The sequence below is a fragment of the Caretta caretta genome, chromosome 1 (assembly GCF_965140235.1).
Source record: "Caretta caretta isolate rCarCar2 chromosome 1, rCarCar1.hap1, whole genome shotgun sequence".
NCBI lineage: Eukaryota > Metazoa > Chordata > Testudines > Cheloniidae > Caretta > Caretta caretta.
In genome coordinates, this window is record NC_134206.1 from 330013678 (window position 1) to 330028977 (window position 15300).

The 15300-nt window shown below is 38.5% G+C and overlaps 1 protein-coding gene across 2 annotated transcripts in view; it reads right to left on the reverse strand.

The window, feature by feature from the left end:
* The window catches only part of FAM185A (family with sequence similarity 185 member A), an 82782-nt gene that overhangs the window by 36696 nt on the left and 30786 nt on the right, over positions 1-15300 (reverse strand). For both annotated transcript variants that reach the window (XM_048836449.2, XM_048836447.2), the window contains exon 5: positions 11041-11082. In XM_048836449.2, coding sequence (XP_048692406.1) covers positions 11041-11082 — 42 coding nt within the window. The remainder of the gene's footprint in view (positions 1-11040; positions 11083-15300) is intronic.

Genomic DNA, 15300 nt, shown 5'->3' on the forward strand with positions numbered 1-15300 from the left:
AGCAAAACTTTAGTTTTCCCAGGAGCACTAATGGATTCTGTTCCCATTAAAATCAATGGCAAAACTCCCTATGATTTCAATAGAAGGAAGATCATGCTTTGATTAAGATTTGGTTAAGGACACACAGCAACGACGGAAGGAAATTAATCAAATGTCATGACTCTGGAGGTGCAAAGCAGATGATTTAAGCCCTACTTAACTGGCCAGTGGAAGACTTCTCTGGTGTAAGAGAATCCTACAGTTGCATAGGGCCTCTGTAGCAGTTTTTATGCCACCTATTCTGCTGAACCTAAATGGAGGATGGAGAGAGAGCATGGCCAGGGTGCCCATCTACCAGAACATCCTTGTCTGCAGTAATCATAACACAGAGAAGCACTAAAACTGCTCTACTTCGTGCTAGGGACCAGGCTGGTATCTGCTGGCATCAGGTCAAGAATGAGGCTGCATTTGCCCCTCTCCCTGGCTGTGTACCAATCACAGCTCAACCAGTCTGGAGGATCTGGACTCGAGAAAGGATTTTAGGGGTTGCCTCATATAACTATAGCTCCTATCCACAGATGTTCACCTAATATTGTCCTGGTGCTATTAGATGTCCAGACTTTTATAATCTTTTTCACTTTAGCCAGTCATCTGACCCAAGCAACTTAACACTATAGGCTTGCTTAAAATGTGGGAGGTTGCCAGCCCTGAAGATTAATGGGAAGGAAGAGACTTCTGGCTCATTTTTTTAACATGGGACAGATTCTTAAGAAGATATACAGCGTTCTGTCAGGGATGCTACAGTCAGTAGTTAAATGCAAGTAAAGAGTTATGTAAGACTCCCTGGTACAGTTATGTGAGGGGTTTGTCTATGCAGTCTGGACCATTAAACACTATGACATGTTCTTTAATTCAAGGGAAGTTCTAAAGATAAGATTATGATGCATAAAGGAGTCTGCTGCATCACAACCGTCTTCTGGTAATTCTTTTTAAACTTTTGAACTTTTCAGGATTTAATTTCATCTTTACAACTGTAATCTTTATTTACAACTTGATAGTGTATTTTTAAAAGGAAATTAATCCTTTACAGAGTTATAGGTGAGCCTGCATTTTATCATGTATTTACAATGAACAAATGCAGCTCTCTCTTACTTCATAGCTTCTTCCTTCTAGGAAGGATGAATTAATTAATCTGGATCAACTCTATGAATCAAATTCTTCTCTGAAAGTAGTTTAATTCACAACAGTAGTTACTCTGGATTTACACTGATGTAATGGAATGCAGAATTTGTTTCTATGTTTAAAACATAATGAACATGCTTTCTGAATACAATATATCAGTCTTGTAGAGCTAAACAGTAGTTTAAATGTTGGTATTTAAGGAACCACAAATTAATCCAAATGCTCTTTTATTATCAGGTATCGGTTCATCCAAGCCACTATGCTAGACATGGAAACCAAAATACATTTTTTGATTCAGGCAGCATGTATGATAAAACATTTTCGTATACCATCCTTGAATGGAAATATTGCCTGGTGGAGTTAATTTGGATAGGATTATATCTGAGTGTCTGATTACATATCCACTGTCTGAAATGTATATTATGTGGGAGTACTTTCTCACTTTTTGGATCTGAAGAACTGAAGGGTCTGTCTGTGGATTAAATGTTTATCTACATGAATTTGTTGCTTTCTCATTATAAAATGCCTGTTGGCAGTTTTTAAAAGGTCTATAAATCTCTAGGACAGGAATAGAACTATTAAAAACTTCTAGAGGTGAAAGTTTTTTAAATGATTACTGTAATACAGCTATTAAGTAACAGTAATGTGCAGAGGTCTCAGTCAGGACAGTGGCTCCGTCATGCTAAGCACTATAAAACACATACTGTATAAGATCAAAACATTACAATGGACAGATGTGTACTATAAAAAGAATGAGATTATGTACAGAAGAAAAAAACTATTTATCCTTTTGAGTGGCAAGAAAACTCATGTTGTGACTCAGGGCTGAAGGAAAGCTGACAGGTATGAAGAAGCACATGATTTGGGCAGAGACATCCCTTAGCAACGAATTTATTAAAGGAAGAACTCTATATCCTAGTAAAGAGGACAAGAAAGAAGTTGGTAAAGTACAAAAATGCACTAGTAAGCAATGGTGAAAAGTAAAAGAGTCCCATTTAAATATAAACATGTGAAGGCAAGCAACTGAATATTGACAAAATGTACAAGTGAAGGGTGAACTAGAGTGCCTGGTATTAAATGAGGATATGGCTATAACAGCCATCATGGAAACTTAGCGGAAAGAGGATAGTCAATAGGACACAGTAATATCAGGGTACAAAATACATAGGAATGATAAAGCAGGTCACGCTGGTGAGGAAGTGGCACTATACGTGAAAGGAAGCACAGAGTCAAACAGAGTAAATATCTTAAATGACTTATACTGTACCACAGAATATCTATGGATAGATAATCCATGCTTGAACAATAGGAGTATAGCAGTAGGAATATATTACCAACCCCCTCATCAGGATGGTGATTGTGAAATGCTTAGGGAGATTAGAGAGGTTACAAAGGCAGAAAAATGCAACAACAATGGAGGATTTCAACTATTCTCACATTTACAGGGTATATGTCACCTCAGGAAGGAATGCAGAGAGAAAATTTCTAGATAGCATTAAAGACTGCTTCTTGGAGCAGCATGTCCTAGAACCCACAAAGTGGGGAGACAATTCTTGATTTAGTCCTACGTGGAGCACAGGATCTGGTCCAAAAGGTGAATATAGCTGAACCACTCAGTAATAGCACATAATGTAATTAAATTTAACATCCTTGTAGGAGGAAAAGTGCCAAATAAACCCACCACAGTAGCATCTAACTTCAAAAAGGGGAACTACACAAAAATGAGGAAGCTAGTTCAACAGAAATTTAAAAAAACAGTCACAAGGAAGAAATGCCTGCAAACTGCATGGAGACTATTTAAAAATACCATAATAGAGGTTCAGACTAAATATATATCCCAATTAAAAAAAGACAGTAAGAGGACCAAAAAAATACCACCATGACTAAACAGCAGAATAAAAGAGGCAATTGAAGGCAAAAAGCATCCTTTAAAAATTGGAAATCAAATCCTACTGAGGAAAAAAGAAAGGAGTATAAACTCTGGCAAGTAAAGTATAATAAGGCAGGCCAAGACAGAATTTGCAACTAGCCAAGGACACAAAAATTAACAGCAAAAAATGTTTTGGTACATCAGAAGCTGAAAGCCTGCCAAAAAGTTAGCAGGGCCACTGGACAATTGAAGTGATTACGTAGCTGTCAAGGTTCCTTCCCCACTCTGAACTCTGGGGTACAGATGTGGGGACCTGCATGAAAACCTCCTAAGCTTACTTTTAGCAGTTTAGGTTAAAACTTCCCCAAGGTACAAACTATTTTACCCTTTGCCCTTGGACTTCCACTGCCACCACCAAACGTTTATCTGGGTTTATTGGGAAAATGTTGTTTGGAAACGTCTTTCCCCCAAAAATCCTCCCAACCTTTGCACCCCACTTCCTGGGTAAAAATCCTCACCAATTTGCATAAGTGACCACAGACCCAAACCCTTGGATCTTAGAACAATGAAAAAAGCATTCAGTTCTTGAAAAGAAACATTTTAATAGAAGAAACAGTAAAAAGAATCACCTCTGTAAAATCAGGATGGTAAATACCTTACAGGGTAATTAGATTCAAAACAGAGAATCCCTCTAGGCAAAACCTTAAGTTACAAAAAGACACACAGATAGGAATATTCATTCTACTCAGCACAACTTAATTTCTCAGCCATTTAAAGAAATCAGAATCTAACGCATATCTAGCTAGATTACTTACTAAGTTCTAAGACTCCATTCCTGTTCTGTCTCCGGCAAAAGCATCACACAGACAGACACAGACCCTTTGTTTTTCTCCCTCCTCCCAGCTTTTGAAAGTATCTTGTCTCCTCATTGGTCATTTTGGTCAGGTGCCAGCGAGGTTATCCTAGTTTCTTAACCCTTTACAGGTGAAAGGATTTTTCCTCTGGCCAGGAGGGATTTTAAAAGTGTTTACCCTTCCCTTTATATTTATGACAGGAGTACTCAAGGAAGACAAGGCTGTTGTGAAGAAGCTACATTAATAATTTGCATCCCTCTTCACTGCAGACAGCTAGGGGTGGAAACCCACAACTGTGCCATTCTTTTTAGGTGACAAATCTGAGGAACTGTCTCAGATTGAGGTGTCATTAGAGGAGGTTTTGGAACAAATTGATAAATTAAATAGAAATAAATCCCCAGGATCAGATGGTACTCACCCAAGAGTTCTGACAGAAATCAAATACGAAATTGCAGAACTTCTAACTGCGCTATGTAATGTATAGCTTAAATCAGCCTCTGTATCAAATGACTGGAGGATAGCTAATGTAATGTAAAAGGCTCCAGAGGTGATCCTGGCAATTACAGGCCATTAAGCCTAATGTCAGTACCAGACAAATTGTTTAAAACTATAGTAAAGAACAAAATTATCAGATACATAGGTAAACACAGTATATTGGGGAAGATTCAACACTGCTTTTGTAAATGGCACTCATGCCTCACCAATCTGTTAGAGTTCTTTGAGGGTGTCAACAAGCATGTGAACAAGGGTGATCTAGTAGATATAGCATACCTGGACTTTCAAAAAGCCTTTAACAACGTTCCACATCAAAGACTCTTAAGCAAACTATAGAGTCATGAGATAAGAGGAAAGATCCTCTCATGGATCAGTAACTGGTTGAAAGACAAGAAACAAAGGGTAGGAATAAACAGTCAATTTTCACAATAGAAATACATAGAGTTTCCCAAGGATCTGTACTGGGACCTGTGCTGTTCAACATATTCATAAATGATCAGAAAAAAAGGTGTAAACAGTGAGGTGGCAAAGTTTGCAGATGATACAAATTTACTCAATATCATTAAGTCCAAAGCTGACTGTGAAGAGTTACCAAGGGATCTCACAACACTGGCTGACAGGGCAGCCATATGGCATATGAAATTCAGTGTTGATAAATGTTAATCCACAAAGGAAAAAATAATCCCAACTATATATATAAAATGATTCTAAATTAGTTCTAAATTAGCTGTTACCCTTTGTGATGTCCCTCGCTCCGGGGGTGGTTGGTAGGGAAGCAGCACCTACTAGTCAGGGGCTTTGACCCGTGACTTGCCAGTGGGTGTTGGTAGAGGAGTCCGGGCCTCCCAGTCCACTAAGCTCTGTCCCAGGGCCCGTTGAGGGCTATCAGTGATCTGACAGCTGGGGCACCTAAGGTGCCCTCTATGGGCCACTTCCTAACACACACCCCACAATTGTCCCAAGGTTGCTGTCTGGGTTAAGACAGTGTGAAGGATGTCCGCCCAACATGAGGCACCGTCTGCCAGCTGCACACAGCATAATAGCTCCCTCTCTCTCAGGGTGGCAACTGTCTCCTCCTGGGCCATGTCAGTCCTAATGCTTTCCCCTGCTGGGGTAGTCCAAAACAAAACAAAGGGGATTAACAAAATAGGGAATTCATATAAGGGGGAGAGGGGAATTCTTCCATCTAAGGTGGTCTCTGCAGCAGGTCCTCCCTTCCCTCAGGGAGGGACCTTTGGGCAGTTGTTTTAGGGAGAGATTCTGCCTTTCCTCAGCTCTTCTATGCTGGAGCTGCAGGATACAGGTCTGCTCTCTTCCCTGATCTCCCAGCAAGTGAGCTGTTTCCCTGCCTTTTAATTCCTTCTCCAGTTGGTGCATTTCTTACAAGTGTGGTGGGGTGGTGCTGGCTGAGCCCAGAGTAATTCCCTACTCCTTATTTGTATACCCCCATCACACCACTCAAGAAAGAGACCTTGGAATCATCATGGATAGTTCTCTGAAAACATCCACTCAATGTGCAATGGCAATCAAAAACGCTGACAGAATGTTAGGAACCATTTGGAAAGGGATAGCTAATAAGACAGAAAATATCATAATGCCACTATATAATTCCATGGTATGCCCACATCTTGGATACTGCGTGGAGTTCTGGTCATCCCATCTCAAAAAAAGATATATTAGAATTGGAAAAAGTACAGAGAAAGGAAACAAAAATGATTAGGTGTATGGAACAGCTTTCATAAGAGGAGAGATTAAAAAAACTGGAACTGTTCAGTTTAGAAAAGAGATGACTGAGGGAGGATATGATAAAGGTTTATAAAATCATGAATGGTATAAACAAAGTGCATAGGGAAGTGTTATTTACCCTTTCATGTAACACAAGAACGAGGGGTCACCCAATGAAATTAATAGGCAGCAGATTAAAAACAAACAAGAGGAAGTATTTCTTCACACAATGCAAAGTCAACCTGTGGAACTTGTTGCCAAGGGATGTTCTGAAGGCCAAAAGTATAACTGGGTTCAAAAAAGAATAGACCTATCCTCTATGAACTCATCTAACAATAGCTATTAGCCAAGATGGAAAGGGACACAACCCCATGTTCCAGTCAGACTGCTAGACTGCCTCTGACTGCCAGAAACTGGGACTGGACAACAGGAGATGGATCATTCAAAGTGCCCTGTTCTGTTCATTCCCCTGAAGCATCTGGCACCGGCCACTGTCAGAGACAGGATAGTGAGCTAGAAGGACCATTGGTCTGACTCAATATTGCCATTCTTATGTTCTTACATGCGTTTATTATTATTTTTCTACAGCAGAAGCTGTGTTTTTGCTTTCAGATACACTTGTTTTTGGTATTGCTGTGCTCTTCAATGCATGGTCTCTGCCCAGACCACACAGTCTAAATTCAACATGACGCAACAAGGGAGGGTATCTGACAAAGGAGGGAAGAGGAAGAAGGTGATAAAGACTATTTTGGTAGTAGTATTTGGATGAAGTGAAGGAGTGGACATGAATGATATAAAATACTTAGGAACAGTTGCTGAGGAGGCACTTCCATCCTTATTAGAGGGAAAATACCAAATTAAAAACCTTGGGTCTAATTTTAAACACTTGAAAGCTTAAGATAGGCATCGAGTTCTACACCTGGGTACTCATATCAGTGCATAAGCACCCAAATGTTGATCTGAACCCCCAGAAGTGAAATGGGCATCCTGACACAGCCCAGTTTTCAAATAGGCATCTGAAAACTTGCAGCATGTCATACCTGGTGTTAGGGTTTGAGATAAAAAACAGCCCACAGTCTGAGTACGTTGTTGGAGCTATGCAGGTTACATTTGGGGTGTTTCCTCACACAATTATGCTAAAAATATTTTGAGCATCTTTTTTTTGTTTTCCACAAACAATAAAACTTCATAGGAGAGAGAAATTGCACCCGAATTCTTGGTATTGTCTTTCAGTCGTGGGTAACCTCCAAGCAACGGTCACATATAGCAACCTTCTCACATCACTTTGGACACATGCAGATTGCTCAGTTCACTTTAGGACTGTACCCCAATTTCGAGTAACAGATATCTGAGTTTTGACAGATGTTTAACACTTAACTGGAAATTAATATTTCAGGTACAACAAATCCAAGGCAATAAGTGACTCCAGGTCCTGTACAGACAGAGGGTCATGATGTGAGGAAGTGGGACAGAATCACTTTGTGTCTTTCAATATTTGGAGGATGGTGAAAAAATTGGCAATGAAACATGTAAGAAAATGAGCCTGACAAATCTGTTCTTTCCTGAGTTTCCTTGTGCTCTGTGTGCCAAGTCTTGCTTTCACAAGCAGGACCCACTTCCTATAAATACAATCCATAAAGCTGGCAGTTGAAAATAAACTCTGCCTTCAATCCCACAAAAAATCTGGGGTCATTCCCTCTTATTTGAAATAGCATGGCTGGCACAGAACTCCCCATTTTTCTCACATTTCCAACAGACCAAACTCAAAGTAAAGATTTGCTATTTCAGAACATTTTGGAGCTGAAATGTAAACATTACCATGCAGGGAAGCAGGACTTGAATGTTATTTTTAAAACATCTGTAGGATGGTAGAAAGAAATTTGTCCTGGCAGCAGAGAACACCTCATGGGAACAAGGAATAACAGCAAGGAATGAGTGATTACTAGCAGGACTATGACAACTATAAATTGGAAAGATAGGATTGGTACTGAACACAAAGCCATCTCCGTTGTCCTTTGTGAAACTGTTAAGAATTCTGGTAGTAGCTTAGGGACCATTTCAGCAGTGATTTGATTAAATCAGAAATAAAACAAGGCTGGGTTGATCTACATTAACAGGTCATTTAAAAGCTGCATATTATTTGGTCCACGTTGAAAGTTTCCAGTAAAGTACTTTCAAAACACATCAAAATTATTTCACATTTGTTAATCACTAACAGTGTACTTGGCATGTATAAACACGTGCTGTAGAGAAAAGCATGCTTCCTGCTTCAGTATGCTTATTTTAAACCCCCAGTCCTGCAAGAAGTTGAACACCAGCATTCCCTCTAATTTTTTACGTCCATGTGCGGAATGAATTTTGATATGTACACTAATATGGAGGTGATGTGTGACACATCATATTACTTCATATTACTGCACGTAACAAAATTCATGGGGGGAGATGAGGGGTTCGGAGTGTGGGAGGGGGTTCAGGGCTGGGGCAGAGGGTTGGGGTGCGGGCTGAGGGAGGGGCTCCTCTCCCCAGCAGCTCCAGCGGGCCTGGACCAGGCTGGAGTAGGGGCGTCTCTCCCCACCTGCCTGCTTGGCCCTTGAGAGCAGGCTGGGCAGCTTACAGGGAACATAGTTGAACCACCTCAATTCCTGTTGAATTTATGATTGGATCACCAAGTATACAATATATTTCAAACATAACTCAGAAGGGGATGGCCAGGTATTATTCCAGACACAATGGAAAGAATGGCTGAAGGCAAGAAGATAGAAGTATAAGAAGAATTCAAAGGGAGTGAAAATAAAGCAATACAAGTGTGGCTTGGTTCCTACTGACTATTAAAGCAGAATTTTGCAAGAATAAGGAATCGTTGATTAGCATGATTTCCTGTTGTCTCACAGATGAATACCTTGAAAATAAATTCAACATCTCACGTCTGTGTTAGCCAGTCTCCTACGATATATCGATATATATATATATATATATATTTATAAAAATAAGGATATACGAAGTAGCAAGACACTAGAGAGTCATTGAGAGATATAATGGGTATATTATTCAATTAACTAGTTTTACCTAATGAATGGCATTCCTGTTTGTGCAAAATCATATTATTTACTATTACTAACTTTATACAAACAGGAATAATATTCAGTTGCTAAAATTTGAAAATATATGTACCTCCAGGCAGGTAACATAGCACAGGGGTTATAAGAAGGCACTAAGCACTAGAAGACCAGAGTTGCTATATGAGCTCTAGCAATCCACTTAACAACTTTGTGCCTCAGTTTCCCCATCTACAAAACGGAGAAAATACTTATCCACTTGTGTAAAGCACTTTAAGAGCTTGAGGTGAAACTATGAAAGTGCAAGGTATTATCATATCTGACCCAGTGTCCCCTAAGTGTATATGATTCTTTAAAAAGTTATTTTTTCCTTTGAAAAAGTCCATAAAAAAAACCTGAAAATGAATACAAATGGCTTTGTGATCTCCTGAGGAAAAAGTCAAACGTAACTAATCACTAAGGCACATAAATCTGAAAGATAAAATGGCTCTCAACTGTCAGACACTTCTTAACATTTAGAACTGAGCCCAGTTAATTATGGAAACTATTCATCATCTGTTAGTAGACAGGGATACCTCCTGGGTTAAGAAACTATAGTCTTCTAACACCGTCATCATCAATCAGTTCATTTGACAGAAGGAAAAGCAGAGTCTGGAAAGTTGAGTTTAGGTTTGTGGTTTCCATGACTGACTTTTTTGAGGAGATTTGTTGCATTTATTTTTAAGAAATGTTTATGTTGATTTTTTAGTTACTATTGTTTTCAGGTTTTGATATTTCTAATAGGCCTCAATCCTGCAAGGAGCTTGCTGTGGTGGGATCACTGAGGTCAACTGGTGCTCCCAGAAAACACTCAGAACCTTTCAGAATTAGCTCCATAATTGTATTCTTTAGAAAAAATGTAATTCCTTGAGTGCTCACATTGTACATCCAAAAGAGACAGTCCACCTGATTCACCACTGCGTTACTCCCGTTTTACTTCACTGAAATTATTAGAATTACATTGGCATAAAACTAGAGTAACTCCGTGATGAATCAGGCCCAGTACATTTTGATTTGAAGTAAAAAAGAGGGAGTCACAACAACCCCTGAACTCAGTACAAAATCACAAGAGAACATTGAGATAATTCAGCAGGGTTTTACCATTCACAAAGAAAAATCACTTTGTTGAAACAGAGACAAGACTAACCCCAGTCTTTTTTCTTTAACTTAAGAGCACGCTGATTAAAGTGGCACTTAGACTGTAAACATTTTATCTTCTATTTTCTAGAGAAGCTCCTAGCATCTTTGTGGATGACAAAATAATAAAACAATGATTTAATATTACTTGTAAGTGACAAAATCCCAGCCATTCAGTTTTAATCATCAAACATAAGACAAAATAAAAGGTTAAGAAGACACTTAATCATGTTCTATAATTATCTACAGAGAAAGAAGATATCAGATACTTCAGAGCTCTTTTATCTAGCAGATAAAGGCATAACAATATCCAAAGGCTGAAAGTTGAGGTCAGTAAAATTCAGACTGGAAAAGAGAGGTAAATTTTTATAGCAAGCGTAATTCAGCATTGGAACAGATTACCAAGTGCTGTGGTAAATGTTCCTTACTTGGGAATTTTTAAAACAAGAATGGATGTCTTTCTAAATGTATAGCTTTATCTTTCCCAGCATTATAATATTTCCTTGCAGTTTGCGAAACCAAAATGAAATGATCCTGTACTAAACCAATTCTTTATTACAAATCCTAGAAAACATTTTAATCACATCAGTAAAACAAACAAAATATGTTACTGAAGTTACAAATAATCTATGTATTTCACCTAAATACTATCTGGAAAAAAATACAAGAATGCTATCCTATTTAAAGAGAAAATAGAACCTACCTACTGTGATGTTCCCTGTTTCAGTCTGAAGGGTTGTGTCACCTATAAGAGAAAAACAGAGTCGATGTTTTAATGATAAGAGAAACTTATTTTATACAGTCCATTCAGAGACTGCACAGATTATCTGCATATCTGAGAGTCCCTGCTTCAATGACCATAATACAACTGATAGTCTACATATTTTTATTTGGGTTGCACATAAAAATTAACAAAATAAATCAATACAAAATATATTACTTTATATTCACAGAGTTTCATTCTATGAAAATTCTTAACAAATGTGGGAATAAAGTTTAAAAATATGTAGATATGGGAAACAATCTAAACTTTATGTGTAAAACTTTATGAACATATAAATGAACAAAAAAAGCCAAAAGCATTTCATGGGTATCAACAATACTTTTTTATTATTATTTTGTGCCAGAGTTGTTTTTTAGTGTGCAGCTAACTACATCAGCCATTTGGTTGACTAAACTGGTTTAATTGTATGTGTAACAAAAATGGCATGCAGATAGCTAACCAAAAAAAGTTTCCATCTTCCAAAAGGGATATATTTTCCAAGCTGAGCGTGGGGGATTACAATAATATTTTTTTCCAGGAGGGGTTTTCCTGTTTCATTCTGCAAGGCTGCTTCTTAAAAAATTCCTGTGGAGTCATTGCACATTACCATGCTATTCCTTTCAAACCTCTCTTCATGTCAGACTCCAATGTCAATCTGTGCAAGTAATCACATTAGCATCTGCAGCCCTGTTTTGAAAGAATTCAATGAAATGAGGATCTGACAAAGTCATAAATCTGCTAAAGGAATCAGTTTATTGTAAACTGCCTTATGTATTTTATGCTTGCTCAAAAATATTGATAAATTATTTACTACTTTCCACGATGTTGATATGTATCAGTTTTTAATTTGTTTAGCAAAACATGATTCTGTTCAGCTGTACTACTGTATCATATTAATTTCTTATGGACACCAGAGCAATCTATTTGACAAAGAAAGGGCTGGTGTTGCAAAGCGTAGAGCAGTGGTTCTTAACCTGTGGTCCACAAACCCCTGGGGATCCTCAGACTATGTCTAAGATTTCCAAAGAGGTCTGCACTTTCATTAGAAATTTTTTAGGGGTCCACAAATGAAAAAAGGTTGAGAACCAGTGGCTTGGCGGGTCCCACTAGACATACCAAACATCCTCAATTTTCATGGACTTTATTGGGATTTGATAGTGCTAAGCACCTCACACAATCTGGCCCCAAGAGATTAAAGAGAATAAGTGTAGAATAGTGCACGAGATCTGGAGCATGTAAAATCATCTCTTGTTGTACTTGTCAATTTCTGATCAGACAGTACCACATATTATACGCAGATACCTTCAGACATACTAAATCCATGTACTGTACTCTTCCTGTTCAATTACAGTGCTTGCAGAGTTTGCAAGGTCAGTGCCTAAGGCTTATGATCTACCTAATTAAAAAAAATGCAATTAATAGTCTCTCAATAGCTGGTAGAAGGTATTATACACATACATCATATATATGGAGCAACATTCACACACAAAATACATTCAAAATGCAAAGTAGAACTGCACAGGAAAGTAGTATACTGGAAAAAACAGTTTAAAAATGGTTTCCATGATTCGGAAGTTGGCAACAATATGATGAAAGAAATTTACAATTTTCAAGGTCCTCAGAACAAGACTGAAAATTTTCACATCAGAGGTCAAACTGAGCAATTTTTGAAGACAACAGGCATTACTAAGGACGGAATCAGGCCGTTTTTATATGTTCTATTGACTTGAAAGAGGTTTCCCCTCCCTTGCCCTTTCCAGCCTCAGATATACAACCTATATATAGGTCTCCTCTTTTCCTCCAATTTGTTATTAATACTTATTTCAACACAACAAAAAGAGACATAGGGCCAGATTCAGACCTGTTGTAATCAGGTGACTCAAACAGAACTTCAGCCACTTACATCAGCTTTGAAATTAGCCCCTAGTTTATAAATTATCAAAGAGATCCCTGAAGAACATTAAACATTTGGAGATCATTAACTCAGCCAATTTGACAAGTTGTTTGGAAGGCAGAGACGAATTTTTTCTGTGCTGTATTGTGAAATGTCCATAGAGTATATATAAAACTAACTTTAAAGTCATGCAATTATTCCATTAATACCAATAGTTAGTTAAACTTACAATTTTTCAGCTAACTAATCCTTCAGCCTAAATATATTAGGGGTGGAACAGAGGAGAGCTGACTATATTTAAATATTGGTTGGTTTATTCTGCTCTACTAGATGTTATGTTGGGGTGAAGTACTATAAATACTGCACTCTAGCAGCTTTAATAGATCACTGATGGTGGTGGCTTACTGTGTCGCTTTCTGTTTTTTCTGAACATTAATTAGAACCTTTCCCTGCTTTCCTAAGTTTTGTTTATCTATAGATATTGTAAGTCTCAGCATCAAGGTCAGTTTGAGGCCAAACTCAAGATGTGGCTTCTGGGATGTGAACAGTGTCATCATATTTCTCTTGTATTGTATTGCTTTCCCTGTGAATTCCTGACTTAGGCCCATAAGGGGACAAGGCATGCATGGGAAGGGATAGAGTTCATATCCTTGCACTTCTCCTTAGCTTTGGTTTTCTATTGTGAAGTTGATGCTATTCAGACCTATGCCTATGAAGGAGCTAACACCAGACTGCTAAAATACGTAGAATTTTTAAATGAAGTCATAATCTGCCATTAAAAATGTAAAAGACTCATTTTTGTGCAGGGACCATGTTTTCATGTGCTTTTACAGTGCCAAGCTCAAGGAATAACAAGCCTTTCTACATGTCATAGCTTCTTTATAATATCGAGGTGATAAGTTAATGATAGCATAAGAGAGTTCCCATTTTAACCTTTCTCCACGCTGCACATAGCCAAGATCTTTTAAATCAGAAGTTCATTTCAAAAGATTATGTGACAGAGGAGGAAAAAGGTCTGAGTGTATTGGTTAATCACAGAATCACGCCAACATGATGCAGATGTGAAAAAGGCTAATGCAGTTCTAGGCTGGCACAGGCGAGGTATTTCCAATCGAGACAGGAAATATCTGTTACCATTATACAAGGCACTGGTGAGACTTCATCTGGAATACTGTGTGCAATTCTGGTCTCCCATGTTTAAGAAAGATAAATTCAAACTGGAACAGGTGTAGAGAAGGGCTACTAAGATGATCCGAGGAATGGAAAACCTACCTTATGAGAGGAGACTCAAAGAGCTTGGCTTGTTTAGCCTAACCAAAAGAAGGCTGAGGGGAGATATAATTGCTCTCTATAAATATATCAGAGGGATAAATACCGGAGAGGGAGAGGAATTATTTAAGCTCAGTACCAATGTGGACACAAGAACAAATAGATATAAACTAGATAGATATCAACAAACGTAGGCCTGAAATTAGACAAAGGTTTCTAACCATCAGAGAAGTGAAGTTTTGGAACAGTCTTATAAGGGGAGCAGTGGAGGCAAAAAACTTAACTGGCTTTAAGACTGAGCTTGATAATTTTATGGAGGGGATGGTAAGATGACACTGCCTACAATGGCATGTAGCTGATTTATGACTGCTAACAGCAAATATCTCCACTACCCAGTGATGGGACATTAGATGGGGAGGGCTCTGAGTTACTACAGAGAATTCTTTCCTAGGTGTCTGGCTAGTGGGTCTTGCCCACATGCTCAGGGTCTAACTTACTGCCATGTTTGGGGTTGGGAAGGAATTTTCCTCTGGGTCAGATTGCACAGACCCTGGAGTGCGGGGCTTTCGCCTTCCTCTGCAGCATGGGGCACAGGTGACTTGCAGGTTTAGACTAGTGTAAATGGTGGCTCCTCTGTAACTTGAAGTCTTTAAATCATGTAATTCAGTCAGAGGTTAGGGACTATTACAGGAAGTTTCTGTGGCCTGCAAATTGCAGAAGGTCAAACTAGATCAGGGGCTGGCAACCTTTCAGAAGTGGTGTGCCGAGTCTTCATTTATTCACTTTAATTTAAGGTTCACATGCCGGTAATACATTTTAATATTTTTTAGAAGATCTCTCTCCCTATAAAAGTCTATATATTATATAACTAAACTATTGTTGTATGTAAAATAAACAAGGTTTTCAAAATGTTTAAGAAGCTTCACTGAAAATTAAATTAAAATGTTGATCTTATGCGGCCAGCCCGCTCAGCCCGCTGCTGGTCTGGGGTTCCGTTCACTAGGCCAGCAGAAGGCTGAGTGGGGCCTGCGGCCGGG